This window comes from Oncorhynchus kisutch, linkage group LG8 (genome assembly GCF_002021735.2).
Source record: "Oncorhynchus kisutch isolate 150728-3 linkage group LG8, Okis_V2, whole genome shotgun sequence".
Taxonomy (NCBI): Eukaryota; Metazoa; Chordata; class Actinopteri; order Salmoniformes; family Salmonidae; genus Oncorhynchus; species Oncorhynchus kisutch.
The window spans coordinates 60664131-60679637 of NC_034181.2; the positions used below are offsets into that span (position 1 = coordinate 60664131).

At 44.8% G+C, this 15507-nt stretch overlaps 1 protein-coding gene across 1 annotated transcript in view; it reads right to left on the minus strand.

The window, feature by feature from the left end:
• Positions 1-15507, minus strand: part of LOC116374865 (neural-cadherin) — a 203097-nt gene that overhangs the window by 36898 nt on the left and 150692 nt on the right. The window contains exons 22-23 of the mRNA XM_031830758.1: positions 5732-6009; positions 238-452 (exon numbers count right to left, since the gene is read on the minus strand). Coding sequence (XP_031686618.1) covers positions 238-452; positions 5732-6009 — 493 coding nt within the window. The remainder of the gene's footprint in view (positions 1-237; positions 453-5731; positions 6010-15507) is intronic.

Here is a 15507-nt window from a genome sequence, read left to right on the forward strand (position 1 = left end):
GTAGTCTTGTTTATTTTAAACCAGAAAATTCAGACAGAGTTGTGTAGATGACAATTTGAGCATTTCTGCCTCATGCAACCTTCCTATCTCTATCGCGCCATCACAGTGTACCGCAAACACAATTACCAGCACTCACACACTGACGTATGCATGGGCTGCCCCACCCTTCTACCCTGTCTCTCCTCTATCCTGTATTCCTGTCCCCCTCCTCTGTGAGTAGATAAGTAGATATATTACCTATGGCCATGAAGTCCTCAAGGTCCCAGGGCTGTAGCTGGGCCAGGGGCCCGCTGTAGAGCAGCAGACCATCTGCAACCTCCGTGATGAACTCCAGGGAGAGACGGCTCTCGAAGCAAGGCCTTATGGGAGGAAACCAGGCATAGCCGTTGCCATGGAAACTGTGTTTGGTCTGCTGGCACTCTGGCCCCTCGAACTGCGCAGGGCACTGGCATCTAGGGCAAAATAACAAGGAGGAGGACCATCACAATAAGAATAACACAAAGCAATTGAGTTATTCCCTCATCTATCACGCAAGACTGCTCTATCAGGATGTCCCTGCTGAGGCCGGGATGGGATGGCCTGCTTCTGCTTAACCACACACACACACACACACACACACACACACACACACACACACACACACACACACACACACACACACACACACACACACACACACACACACACACACACACACACACACACACACACACACACACACACACACACACACACACACAATTTGCTTCTAATTGTTCTCAATTGCATAACAACTAAAGATTGTGAGTGTACATCCCAACTAAGCATCTAGCAGTCTATATTAGCCCCCAAGGACTGCTCACAATCTGGAGAACACTATATTTCAGCTTTCTCTCTCTCTGTATGTCATGCTCTCCCACTACTGTTTCGCCTCTAGTGACTTCCTTCTGTGAGACACTCCACATCTCATGCAGATGTTCTCATTATCAGCTGTACCATAGGGAGAATCCATCACTATTAACAACATAGCAACCGAGCACAGCTGTACTCCTCCCTCCGGTTATTCTGTCATCCCTTTTCCTTCATTCAGTCTTCCTTTGTCACACACACACACACACACACCACACACACACACACACACACACACACACACACACACACACACACACACACACACACACACACACACACACACACACACACACACACACACACACACACACACACACACACACACACACACACACACACACAACCCCACTGTATCCACCTGTTGTGGAGACAGCTAATATAGCTGGCACACACACGCACGGGCAATCCTGTGGCATCAATCAAGTGTGGCTTTCTCTAGTTAGTTTAGTCAGAAGCCCAGCTATTTTCTCAGCCGGTTCCCTCTCCATCACCCTACTCACAGCAGCCTAATAATAGTCTTCCAGGCCGCCATGCTCCCTTCGTTTCGTTCCTCTCTCATTTGTGTGCTGCGAAGGGAAAGAGAAGAGCTCCTGGCTGCCACATCCGACACTCTTGCATTTAGTCTTTCCCATTTCCCAGTCTCTGCTCTGAACCCAGATTGAAAAGGAGAGACTGTCGGAAATGATAGTCCCCCCTGGCACCTGGCAGACATGCAAATGCAGGAGGAGAGAAACAGACAGGCGGGCCGTGCGCTAACACAATAACATGCTTCTTCTAATAACCAGGCACAGTAATCAAAGCTATACACCCCACGTTTAGAAGGCACACCATAGCCAAAAAGGGAGAGAGGAGAGAGGACTGTATGCAAACCTGACTGTAAGTCACTTTGGATAAAAGCCTCTGCTAAATAGCAGACGTTATTATACTATAGGAGAGAGAACAACAGCAGGTGGTGAACGTTGCGGATCAGCACGTCGGGCTGTTCTGTTCCCAACAACATTGGGGTCACGACCGTGACGCAGAAGAATGAAAGGAAGTTTGGTCTGGGAGCTCTAGGAGCACTGGTTCTGATGAAGGTCCTACAGGCTCCGGTTTACCAAACAGGATCCTATAGTGACACTATAACGCCACCTGACTGTGGAGAGGCAGGGAGTTGAGTCCAGTGATATCTGGATGTGGTTACAGCCTGGAGCCATGCGTCTACCTGACCACTGTCACATGGAAAGGGAGGAAGTGTACACGCACGGTCACGGCTCAGTGTGACTAGGCCCCGAGCGGCAAACAAGGCTTGTATTACACCATCTGACCATCAAAAAGACATCAACACATCTCCCGGAGTGACACACAGTGACGTACAAAAGGAGGGATCACTTATAGAAAAGAAAGAGGGAGAGATAAGGCTGTAGAGAGAAGGAGATGTAAAGATAGGGGGGACTGGAGACAATACACTGGAAACTTGACCTACCTTATCTGTCCGTTTGGAAACAATTCACCCAGTCTCAGGGAATTATCTCACTCATTTATCCCCTCAGCAATATCAGGAACATGATTTCAGCCACGATGGCCTCAACCCTAATCCTCTTACTGTACTTCAGTTTTTTTTTCCTTTGCTCATTTCCTGTTCTTTGCTTGGATACAGGAATGTTATTTGTTAGCGTTCGGACCAAGTAATCTCCCTTGCCCTCCATTTTCAAATCCCGCTATTAATCCTGGCGCCACGATTATCTACATGTTGTTTCTTAAATCTTAAATCTCTGCGCTGCGTCGCTGGGGATCTCTACACATCTGCGCAGCTCAACGCCTAGTGATAAACCAGGCCAGGGACTCTGTGCTCTGCTCAGCAACCGTCCACTGCCTCTGTCTCATATCTATTACCAGGCTTGCGTTAGTCTTTGAACGGTTCCACACACCCATGCCTGCAGAGGATGACATTGACCTTCAGTTATAAAGACATTCTCTAGTGGAAACAATAATCGTAGAAATGTCATAATTGAATACGTATAATGTGAGGAATTTCTATTAACATGGTTAATTATCCGCTACATTCACAAACTCAAAATGCTTCACAGCTTTTTAAGTTCTTGGCTTTTCAGTTATAATATACGCTGAGGAATGTGAGTTCTACAAGGACAACTTGTCATCAACAAGGAGGCTCTTCTGTTCTGACACATCAACAACTTTATCCTGTGTTTGGGCCAATCTGGCAATGTCAGTTCAACTGTTAGAAGCCAATATGCGTCTGCAACAGAGAGAGAGAGCTGGGATTAACTGTGGGTTGGCTGCATAAATCATTCTGGTACGGTCCAATGGCAAGGCACATTACACGCTTAGTACGTCCAACTAGACACAAATCCTGGGTTTACTTTCTTCTTTTAATTAAACAGCAGAGAACCAAATTAAATTGCTTCTCCTTTCGTGTTTCAAAGGGAAGCAGGATGGACAATTCCAGGAAGAGCATTTGGGCATATGTTCAAATTTTGTGCAAGATGTCTGGCAATTTTTTCAGGAACATCCGTATACACCTCCTTTCTAGACATGAACACCAAATCAGCAGCAGATTACCTCTGAATATGAACTAACAATGCCAGTGGATTTCAAACGAGGGACTTTCGATGTGTGTGTTTGCACGGGATGTGTGTGTGTGTGTGTGTATGTGTGTGTCTCTGTCATCCTCCTTCATCCTCTCTCTCTCTCTCTCTCTCTCTCTACCTCAGTCAGGAGACTAACGTTATAGGTCTGTCAGCGTGCTCCAACTGAAGTATCATCTGTGGCTGTGTTGACGTCCGTGGGATCATAAGTCTACACACGTGAAACCCACAGGAGGAATGGCCAACACCTCCCCAGAGCAGTGCCTTAGTAAATATGGTGATTCTGATTCTGCTCACAGAGTTCAGGCCAGATACACAGCAGTGTAGTCGTTTATGTGTCTCCACCAAAAGGGGTCAGGTTACTGGTCAAGAAGCACGGTTTTGACTGCTCCTACAGTTTGGCTTCGGTACTGCAGTTTAACTGATTCCTGGCCCAGAATGACCATTTCTATATATGGTCAGATTTGGAAATTCCTAATTAGCCACTTTAGGTCTTTGCAGCACAAAAGCATCTATTGAATTACTCAAGGAATTGTCGCCGAGGCCACATTTTCTTTCATCACTCACAGCCAAAGATACATCATTTTTAAATGCATCCCATGTCTGCCATGATTTTGGATGACTTTGGATGGTCCGTATAAACTGGATGCAACTCGGCATATGTGAACGTGAGTATATTAATTTAAAAAAAACAGTAGGACAGTCTCCAGTTTATTGTACCTAAGTGGTCTCCACAGTGCTTGTGTACAATCTGGTTGACACATAATTGCATCAGAAAATAAAGTGTTGCATGAATTCTCAGAGATTAAATATCTATATTTTTTTTATGATCTCGAGCTCTCATTAAATTGTTTGTGCACTGTTATTTAAGTGCACTTCCGCATTGCAAACACCCAAACAAAAATATACACAGACATTGATAAAACATGCATCATTTCATTTTAAATACCTCCTTTCATGTAGCGGCCAGGTTGGCATTTTCAACGTGTTCATTTCCTTTGCATTTTTAATCACAAAGATCATTAGATTAAAGAAAATTCCCCCCACATCACCGGCGGCGTTTAGCCTTCCTCCTCAACACGATCCCAGAAGTATTTAGCTTGATGTTGAGCTCGCTCAGACATTCAGAGCACAACTATGAAATTAATTCAGGAGGACCAAGAGGGAACCAAAAACAGAGAGGCACAGGGGGAGAGAGGTAGAGGAGGTGAGAGAAGCAGAGAGGAACACGAGGCGCCAGACACATGGCACTGCAACATGGCTGCTGTACTGTAGAACACAGAGCTCAGTACTGAAGCTAAAGCTTCTCTCCTAAACAACCACCGCTGGGATTACAGCAGTGAGCTGAGCCCAGGTCGGAAAGACATCAAAGGCCTGGCCGGCGAGAGAGAGAGCCAGAGAGAGAGAGAGAGAGAGGGAGAGAGAGGTGAGACCTGTGGACATGGTTTAACTCTGTTCAATTAGAGATGAAGCAGAATAATCAGGCGTGGCTAACGAGGTTATTTAAACAGCCTCGGCTATGTTTTCTGGTTGTCTAACCCGACCCCTCACCCCCACCTCACCTTCCAACCCCCGTACCAAATGACTTTGCTGCACTCTCTCCTCCTCACCATTACCCCCCTCGCCACCCGTGTAAAATGGATTGTTAGTCCCCTTCTCTCTGTTTAGGTATTGTTACCCAGTGAAGAAAATCAATAGCATTATTGGCTCTGGATAATTGGAGAAAAAGGCTAACAGCTGTGTACCTCATATTTGTGAGAAGTCTTGGAGGTTAAGTGATGAGACTCACAGAGGGGCTTGGATCCTTTTGAAAGCTTTCACTTGATCTATCATTCAGCACCTGTCACAGCATTGGTGTGAGCGAGCGAGCGAGCGAGCGCACGGCGCCACTTGCCTGTTTTTGGCCAAATACTTTCATGGAGTTTCATCCCTCTAGCAAGATTTAAGTATTAGTTGACTTATTGATTCCTCTCCCACACATAGCCCTCACTCTCATTCATAAAGCATTCTCCTAGCAGGTATTCATTCTCATCTATCTGTTGAAAACTCCAGGTAACCATCACTATCTCAACAGGGAAAGAACAGATCCTTCTCTCCCCTTCCCCCACCCTGGTGACTACTAAAAGGTCAGGCTGCCAAAGGCTATTCGCTGTTTTTTGACACCTCCACTCACCCGTACACAACTGTAAACACAATTAAACCCCTTCTCCTGTATGAACATTTCACTGCAGGTGGTATGACTTCTTCCTCACCTGTACCCGCTCTGAGTGTCGACACAGATGCCCCCGTTGAAGCAGGGGTTTCTGGGATAGGAGGAACAGATCTTGTGGACGTGTTCTCTACCGGAGCAGCTGCATACTGCCGTGGATTCCACCGTCACCGACACCAGTGACAGGCTCCCAGAATCCACCACAGTGGGCGTGTCGCTGACGCTCAGCACGTTGGAGCAGCCGCCGCTGCCGCCACAGTCTGTGTTGGCACACTCATCCACATGTACCTGGCTGATGTTCACTTGCAGGAACGACTGCAGCTGTGGACACAGAGAGAGAGAGAGAGGGAGAGAGAGAGAGAGAGAGAGAGAGAGAGAGAGAGAGAGAGAGAGAGAGAGAGAGAGAGAGAGAGAGAGAGAGAGAGAGAGAGAGAGAGAGAGAGAGAGAGGGAGAGAGAGAGAGAGAGAGAGAGAGAGAGAAGGAGAGAGAGAGAGAGAGAGAGAGAGAGGGAGGGAGGGAGAGAGAGAGAAGGAGAGAGAGAGAGAGAGAGAGAGAGAGAGAGAGAGAGAGAGAGAGAGAGAGAGAGAGAGAGAGAGAGAGAGAGAGAGAGAGAGAGAGAGAGAGAGAGAGAGAGAGAAGGAAAGGAATGAAGAGAAAGAGAGAGGATCAAGGGAGAATTAAATTAGGAGGATTAAGACAGAAATAGGAGGCGAAAGGAGACAGAGGAACAACAAAGTAGAAGGCTAAAAGGTAATCAAGGGACAGCCATAGAAGAGTCAAAGCGGAACAGTCTTGATTACCACCAGGGTTTGTCCTAAAGCCTTTAGAAAGCACATAATGCCTGTTGTTTTAGCCATCTTTTTTTCATTCTTGACATAAGCATCTGGGTTGTGTGACACACTCATACATGCAAATACCCCTACAGCCATACTATTAGCATAGAGAGTGTATGAATTCATCTCTCAAATTTCGCTCTCTCTCACACACACACACTTACATAAATGCACATGCTCACACACATGCAAACCCACACAATACACACAAAAACAACCCTCTCCAAATGGCCCTCCAAGCGTCTGATTTTCGAAGTGTGCTGATACTGTAAATAGAACACACAGTAGACCATTACCGGTGGTTCATACATTCACCATTTACCCTTTCTACACCATATACCCTTTCTACACCATATACCCTTTCTACACCGTATACCCTTTCTACACCATTTACCCTTTCTACACCGTTTACCCTTTCTACACCATTTACCCTTTCTACACCATTTACCCTTTCTACACCATTTACCCTTTCTACACCATTTACCCTTTCTACCCTTTCTACACCATATACCCTTTCTACACCATTTACCCTTTCTACACCATATACCCTTTCTACACCGTATACCCTTTCTACACCATATACCCTTTCTACACCATTTACACTTTCTACACTGTATACCCTTTCTACACCATATACCCTTTCTAAACCATTTACCCTTTCTACACCGTATACCCTTTCTACACCGTATACCCTTTCTACACCATTTACGCTTTCTACACCATTTACCCTTTCTACACCATATACCCTTTCTACACCATATACCCTTTATACACCATATACCCTTTATACACCATTTACCCTTTCTACACCATTTACCCTTTCTACACCGTATACCCTTTCTACACCGTATACCCTTTCTACACCATATACCCTTTCTACACCATTTACCCTTTCTACACCATTTACCCTTTCTACACCGTATACCCTTTCTACACCGTATACCCTTTCTACACCATTTACCCTTTCTACACCGTATACCCTTTCTACACCATTTACCCTTTCTACACCGTATACCCTTTCTACACCATTTACCCTTTCTACACCATTTACCCTTTCTACACCGTATACCCTTTCTACACCGTATACCCTTTCTACACCGTATACCCTTTCTACACCGTATACCCTTTCTACACCATTTACCCTTTCTTCACCGTTTACCCTTTCTACACCATTTACCCCTTCTACACCATTTACCCTTTCTACACCATTTACCCTTTCTACACCATATACCCTTTCTACACCATTTACCCTTTCTACACCGTATACCCTTTCTACACCATTTATTCACAGCTCAAGTGGGCCACATTGCATTCAGGCAGAATGAACTGGGAGAGACTGTGACAGTATATATATGCAGAGTTGGATAGTGATGATGATGAGGTCCTAGAGTCTCTCTCTCTCTCTCTCTCTCTCTCTCTCTCTCTCTCTCTCTCTCAGGTGGAGCCCAATACAGTGACAGTGGTGAGGGGAAAGCGGGGTGAGGAGAGCCGTTCAGATATAACCGGTTTCAGTGCCGCAGTACCACTGCACATTTCACTTAGATGGGCCACACTCACCCCCACTTCCCATCTAACCCCCTCCTGACTCCCGCTCTGTCTGGCTTACCAGCAAAGGGGAGACACCCCCTCCTTCCCCTTCTCCTCCCCCACAACCACAGTTACATCCCCCTCCTCTTCACTGTGACCACAGACACTACCAGGGCAGACAAAGACATGGTTTTCAGGCATATGTCATGCATGCACAGAATCTATACTGTATTGTTTGTGCCAGAGTTTAATTGGGAAGAACCCCAGTGGAACAGAGCTCCACTGCCTTAGGTTCGGAGATTGTAAAATGTAAAATGGAAAAGCAGCAGTTCTACCACCTTAACGTGTCCAATTGAACTGTTGTTTCTATGCAGACTAAAGTGTCTCGGCTGGTACAATTTGATCAGTGACTGAGAGTGGATGTGCTTGGAAAAGAAGAGCGGAAAGTTTGTTGAGTTCCTCTGAGAATACACCCGTAAGTGCTTGTGTGTGAACATTAAAGAGAATGTCAGAATGTGTATGTGTTTATCTCGACCAGTCCCACACAATGAGAGCACTTAAAGGAACATGGGCAGAGTGAGAACCCAAGGGAAACATCAGGATGTGTGTCAAAAGACATCCCCGACTCCCTTTCTCATCTCCACTGCTACCTTCCCCTTCCCACCCGTCCACTCGAGCTCTAGGACTCTCTAAACGTATGTGTCTGGCACCCCTTTACCGTGCATGAACATCCCCAATGCCACATTACCGTGTAGACTGCCTGAAAAGGTTGTCTTACATTTCTTATCTGAGTGGTTAAACCTTTCTGATATGGTACAGCTCCCAATCCACTTGCGTGGAAAGACACACAACAAGCTCACCAGAGAAATATGGTGTGTGTGGATGTGGGTGTATGGGTGTGTGCCCAATGACAAACACTGCACACCCCGAATCCCTATACAGGCAGAAGAGACATTTCATATAAAACCAAATGACCTCTGGGAAGGGGTGGCAACGTGTTTGCTCTTTACGCTTTGCGCATGACTGTACTGTCAGCTTTATCAAAACACAGTTTGAGGCACCCATGAGGCTTTGACTACAATACCCATGCCTTCCTAGGGCAGAGTCTGTGGAGAAAACAGTAAAGGGCACCCTAGGGACTTGTAGGCTTACAAAGAATATGCTGAAAACTGGGACATCGTTGCCCAGAAGGTCGGGAGGGAGCAGGAAGAGAAATTATACAGGTTGGACCTGAGGCTAATTTGTTTGTTTTAAACTGACAAACGCTTTGCTGACCATATTGGATTTGAGTTTGTCTGATTTACAGTTTGTCTGAACTACAGTTGGAAAAGAGAGGGGAAGAGTAACAGAAAGAGACGATGCACAGACAAAGCTACAGTAACATGTAACATGCTATCGGGGAATGCTGAGCTTTTATTCCTCCATCTTTCCCCTATGTGGATCTGAGGCACAGTGTCTCTCTCTCTTTCTCTCAATTCAATTTACTGGCTTTAATGACATGGGAATCGTATGTGTCAATTGCCAAAGCAAGTGAAATACATAATAAACTAAAGTGAAACAATAAACAATAAAAAATGAACAGTAAACATTACACTTACAAAAGTTCCAAATGTCATAATATGTATACAGTTGAAGTCAGAAGTTAACATACACCTTAGCCAAATACATTTAAACTCAGTTTTTCACAAATCCTAGTAAAAAATGCCCTGTCTTAGGTCAGTTAGGATCACCACTTTATTTTAAGAATGTGAAATGTCAGAATAATAGTAGAGAGAGTGATTTATTTCAGGTTTTATTTCCTTCATCACATTCCCAGTGGGTCAGAAGTTTACATACACTCAATTAGTATTTGGTAGAATTGCCTTTAAATTGCTTAACTTGGGTCAAACATTTTGGGTAGCCTTCCACAAGCTTCCCACAATAAGTTGGGTGAATTTTGGCCCATTGCTCCTGACAAAGCTGGTGTAACTGAGTCAGGTTTGTAGGCCGCCTTGCTCGCACACACTTTTTCAGTTCTGCCCACAACTTTTCTATGGGATTGAGGTCAGGGCTTTGTGATGGCCACTCCAATGCCTTGACTTTGTTGTCCATTTTACCACAACTTTGGAAGTATGCAAGCTTTAACTTCCGGACTGATGTCTTGAGATGTTGCTTCAATATATCCACATCATTTTCTTTCCTCATGATGCCATCTATTTTGTGAAGTGCACCAGTCTCTTTATGGCGGTTTTGGAGTAGTGGCTTCATCCTTGCTGAGCGGCCTTTCAGGTTATGTCGATATAGGACTCGTTTTACTGTGGATATAGATACTTTTGTACCAGTTTCCTCCAGCATCTTCACAAGGTCTTTTGCTGTTGTTCTGGGATTGATTTGCACTTTTCGCACCAAAGTACTTTCAGCTCTAGGAAACAGAACGCGTCTCCTTCCTGAGCGGTATGACGGCTGCGTGGTCCTATGGTGTTTATACTTGCGTACTATTGTTTATACAGATGAATGTGGTACCTTCAGGCATTTGGAAATTGCTCCCAAGGATGAACCATATTTGTGGAGGTCTTGTGGAGGTTTTTCAATGATTTATTTTGATTTTCCCATGATGTCAAGCAAAGAGGCACTGATTATGAAGGTAGGCCTTGAAATACATCCACAGGTACACCTCCAATGATGTCAATTAGCCTATCAGGAGCTTCTAAAGCCATGACATTATTTTCTGGAATTTTCCAAGCTGTTTAAAGGCACAGTCAACTTAGTGTATGTAAACTTCTGACCCACTGGAATTGTGATACAGTGAATTATAAGTGAAATAATCTGTCTGTAAACAATTGTTGGAAAAATTACTTGTGTCATGCACAAAGTAGATGTCCTAACCAACTTCCCAAAACTATAGTTTGTTAACAAGACATTTGTGGAGTGGTTGAAAAACGAGTTTTAATGACTCCAACCTAAGTGTATGTAATCTTCCGACTTCAACTGTATATACAGTGTTGTAATGATGTGCAAATAGTTAAAGTACAAAAGGGGAAATAAATAAACATAAATATAAATCTCTCAAGGGAAGCCAATCAGACAGGAGGGTGCTCAATGGCTCTGTTCTTAGAGAACACCAGCTGAACAGCCATTTAATGATACAGTCAGTCATAGAAACAAACCATAATTACACACTAGACCTAAAATCATCATGCTCATTAGCAGTACTTAGCAGCATGTTCAGTACAGCTGTTTGGTTGTTGCTGGTCTGACATGTGAAACAAAAGTGGTAAGCTGATCATGGTAAACTGAAATCAGCTTAAATCAGTTATACCAAATTTCTATCAACATGTTAAATGTGCAACCAGAGGGAAAAATTATTCTAGATCACCTTTACTCCACACACAGAGACTCATACAAAGCTCTCCCTCGCCTTCCATTTGGTTAATCTGACCACAACTCTATCCTTCTGATTCCTGCTTACAAGCAAAAATAAAGCAGGAAGCACCAGTGACTCGGTCTATAAAAAAGTGGTCAGATGAAGCAGATGCTTAACTACAGGACTGTTTTGCTATCATAGACAGGAACATGTTCCGGGATTCTTCTGATGGCATTGAGGAGTACACCACATCAGTCACTGGCTTTATAAATAAGTGCATCGAGGACATCGTCCCCACAGTGACTGTACTTACATACCCCAACCAGAAGCCATGGGTTACAGGGAACATTCGCACTGAGCTAAAGGGGCGGGACTCTAACCCGGAAGCTTACAACAAATCCTGCTATGCCCTGCGACGAACCATCAAACAGTCAAAGCTTCAATACAGGGCTAAGATTGAATCATACTACACCGGCTCCGATGCTCGTCTTATGTGGTAGGGCTTGCAAACTATTACAGACTACAAAGGGAAGCACAGCCGCGAGCTGCCCAGTGACACAAGCCTACCAGACGAGCTAAATCACTTCTATGCTTGCTTCGAGGCAAGCAACACTGAGGCATGCATGAGAGCATCAGCTGTTCCAGATGACTGTGTGATAATGCCCTCTGTAGCAGATGTGAGTAAGACCTTTAAACAGGTCAACATACACAAGGCTGCGGGGCCAGACGGATTACCAGGATGTGTGCTCTGGGCATGTGCTGACCAACTGGCATGTCCCTGATTGAGTCTGTAATACCAACATGTTTCAAGCAGACCACCATAGTCCCTGTGCCCAAGAACACAAAGGCAACCTGCCTAAATGACTACAGACCTGTAGCACTCACGTCCGTAGCCATGAAGTGCTTTGAAAGGTTGGTAATGGCTCACATTAACACCATTATCCTAGAAACCCTAGACCCACTCCAATTTGCATACCGCCGAAATAGGTCCACAGATGATGCAATCTCTATTGTACTCCACACTGCCCTTTCCCACCTGGACAAAAGGAACACTTATGTAAGAATGCTATTCATTGACTACAGCTCAGCGTTCAACACCATTGTACCCTCAAAGCTCATCACTAAGCTAAGGATCCTGGGACTAAACACCTCCCTCTGCAACTGGATCCTGGACTTCCTGACGGGCCGCCCCCAGGTGGTGAGGGTATGTAGCAACACATCTGCCACTGGAGCTCCCCAGTACTCCCCTCTTGTACTCCCTGTTCACCCTCGACTGCATGGCCAGGCACTACTCCAACACCATCATTAAGTACGTAGACGACACAACAGTGGTAGGCCTGATCACCGACAATGATGAGACAGCCTATAGAGAGGAGGTCAGAGACCTGGCCGGGTGGTGCCAGAATAACAACCTATCCCTCAACATAACCGAGACTAAGGAGATGATTGTGGACTACAGGAAAAGGAGGACCGAGCGCGCCCCCATTCTCATCTACAGGGCTGTAGTGGAGCAGGTTGAGAGCGTCAAGTTCCTTGGTGTCCACATCAACAACAATCTACAATGGTCCAAACACACCAAGACAGTCGTGAAGAGGGCACGACAAAGCCTATTCCCCCTCAGGAAACTAAAAAGATTTGGCATGGGTCCTGAGATCCTCAAAAGGTTCTACAGCTGCAACATCGAGAGCATCCTGTCTGGTTGCATCACTGCCTGGTACGGCAATTGCTCGGCCTCTGACTGCAAGGCACTACAGAGGGTAGTGAGTACGGCCCAGTACATCACTAGGGCTAAGCTGCCTGCCATCCAGGACCTCTACACTAGGCGGTGTCAGAGGAAAGCCCTAAAAATTGTCAAAGACCCCAGCCACCCCAGTCATAGACTGTTCTCTCTACTACCGCATGGCAAGCGGTACCGGAGTGCCACGTCTAGGACAAAAAGACTTCTCAACAGTTTTTACCCCCTAGCCATAAGACTCCTAAACAGGTAATCAAATGGCTACCCGGACTATTTGCATTGTGTGCCCCCCCAACCCCTATTTTCACGCTGCTGCTACTCTCTGTTTATCATGTATGCATAGTCACTTTAACTATACATTCATGTACATACTACCTCAATTGGGCCGACCAACTAGTACTCCCGCACATTGGCTAACCGGGCTATCTGCATTGTGTCCCGCCACCCAGCACCCGCCGACCCCTCTTTTACGCTACTGCTACTCTTTGTTCATCATATATGCATAGTCACTTTAACCATATCTACATGTACATACTACCTCAATCAGCCTGACTTACTGGTGTCTGTACGTAGCCTCACTACTTTTATATAGCCTCGCTACTGTATGTAGCCTATCTTTTTACTGTTGTTTTATTTCTTTACTTACCCATTGTTTACCTAATACCTTTTTTGCACTATTGATTAGAGCCTGTAGTAAGCATTTCACTGTAAGGTCTACACCTGTTGTATTTGGCGCACGTGACAAATAAACTTTGATTTGATTTGAATGTTTTTCAATTATTTCTCACAGGGTTACTGTCTGTGGTCAAACTGGGAACCAGAACCAAATGGAATCTAGATTTAAACAACCTTCAGTCACAAACCCATCCCTCTAAACAACAAAACACTGCAGCACCTGCTCTGCAACCAACAAAGGTAGGAAGCATGCTAAATATAATCACGCCACCAATAACTGTTTAAAAAACACTATTACACAAAGAAGGTCTACAGTAGACTCAACAGCACTCTGTAGGGTAGTGCCATGGTGTAGCCGGTGGACAGCTAGCTTTCGTCCTCCTCTGGGTACATTGACTTCAATACAAAACCTAGTAGGCTCATGGTTCTCACCCCCTTCCATAGACTTACATAGTAATTATGACAACTTCGAGAGGACGTCCTCCAGCCTATCAGAGCTCTTGCAGCATAAAATGATACGTTGTCCATCCAATCAAAGGATAAGAGAACTAATCTAGAACTGGAATCATAAACTACAGGTAGCTAGAACTGCAGAGTATCAAATGTGGCGAGTAGTTGACTCAAAGAGAGAGAAACACAATAATTGAACAGTTTTGAACAAACTGATTTCCTCCAAAATGAAGGAGAAGCAAGAGAGAAAGAGAGAGAAAGAGAGATTTCATAAATGCAGCTAGCTAGTTTAGGCTACTGAAACACCCTGCTTAAAGAGAGGATGCTATGTTAGCTAAAACTGAGGGATGCTATGTTAGAGAGATTTCCTCAGTTTTTTTCACTTTCAGTTTCACTTACTTAGCTAGCTAGTTTAGCCTACTGAAACACCTCGCTCAAACAGAGGGATGCTATGTTAGCTAACTGGCTATGACTTTCCAACACAACACTGGAACTCTTCCAAGTCAAGGTCAGCTTTTGATATTACTAATTTATTGCCACCAGGGTCCACTGGTGTAACTGCTTACTGACTGTACACTAACGTTACTGCATGATTGTAGCGGGTTTACTAACACATTAGTTCTATTAGCTATGCTGACTATGATGTTGCTTTAGCTAATATGGTGAGAACGATGTAGGCTGTGTGTAGCGGTTTGGTTTGGAAAGGTTATTTTGCCTGGTCACATACAGCTGATGTGTTGTGGATTGAAGTCCACAAGCCAAGGGAAGAGGTGAGAGGAAGTAGACCGCATGAATGCAAGAAGGAATACAACGTGGCTGCTATGAAAGTGAACTGTGTTTATTTTTTAAATGGAAGCAAATGGAACAAAACAGGGACGAACATACCTGAATTTGTCCAATATCAACTCCTGTTTGCAAGTGTTCGACAAATGATTACACCCTATATCATCTACATCCAGGCAAGAGTGTGCAAGGTGGTACTGAATGTCACTGTCTGTCACCTCACATTTGTCTCTCGACCTGTGTGCACCTACGCTGTAATCTGTAATTCATAGGCTAGGTTGTAGCAACCTCATGATGGGTATAGGGACAATTAGAGTATCATGCAGTAGCCTAAACCTATCGCAGTTACATTGAACTGGGTGAATGGAATTTGAATGACAGTCATCCAACATGCTGTAATAGAAATAAGGACATGCTCATAATCCCACCAAAATTGTCTGTATAATGCATTATGAGAACATGTATAATGCAT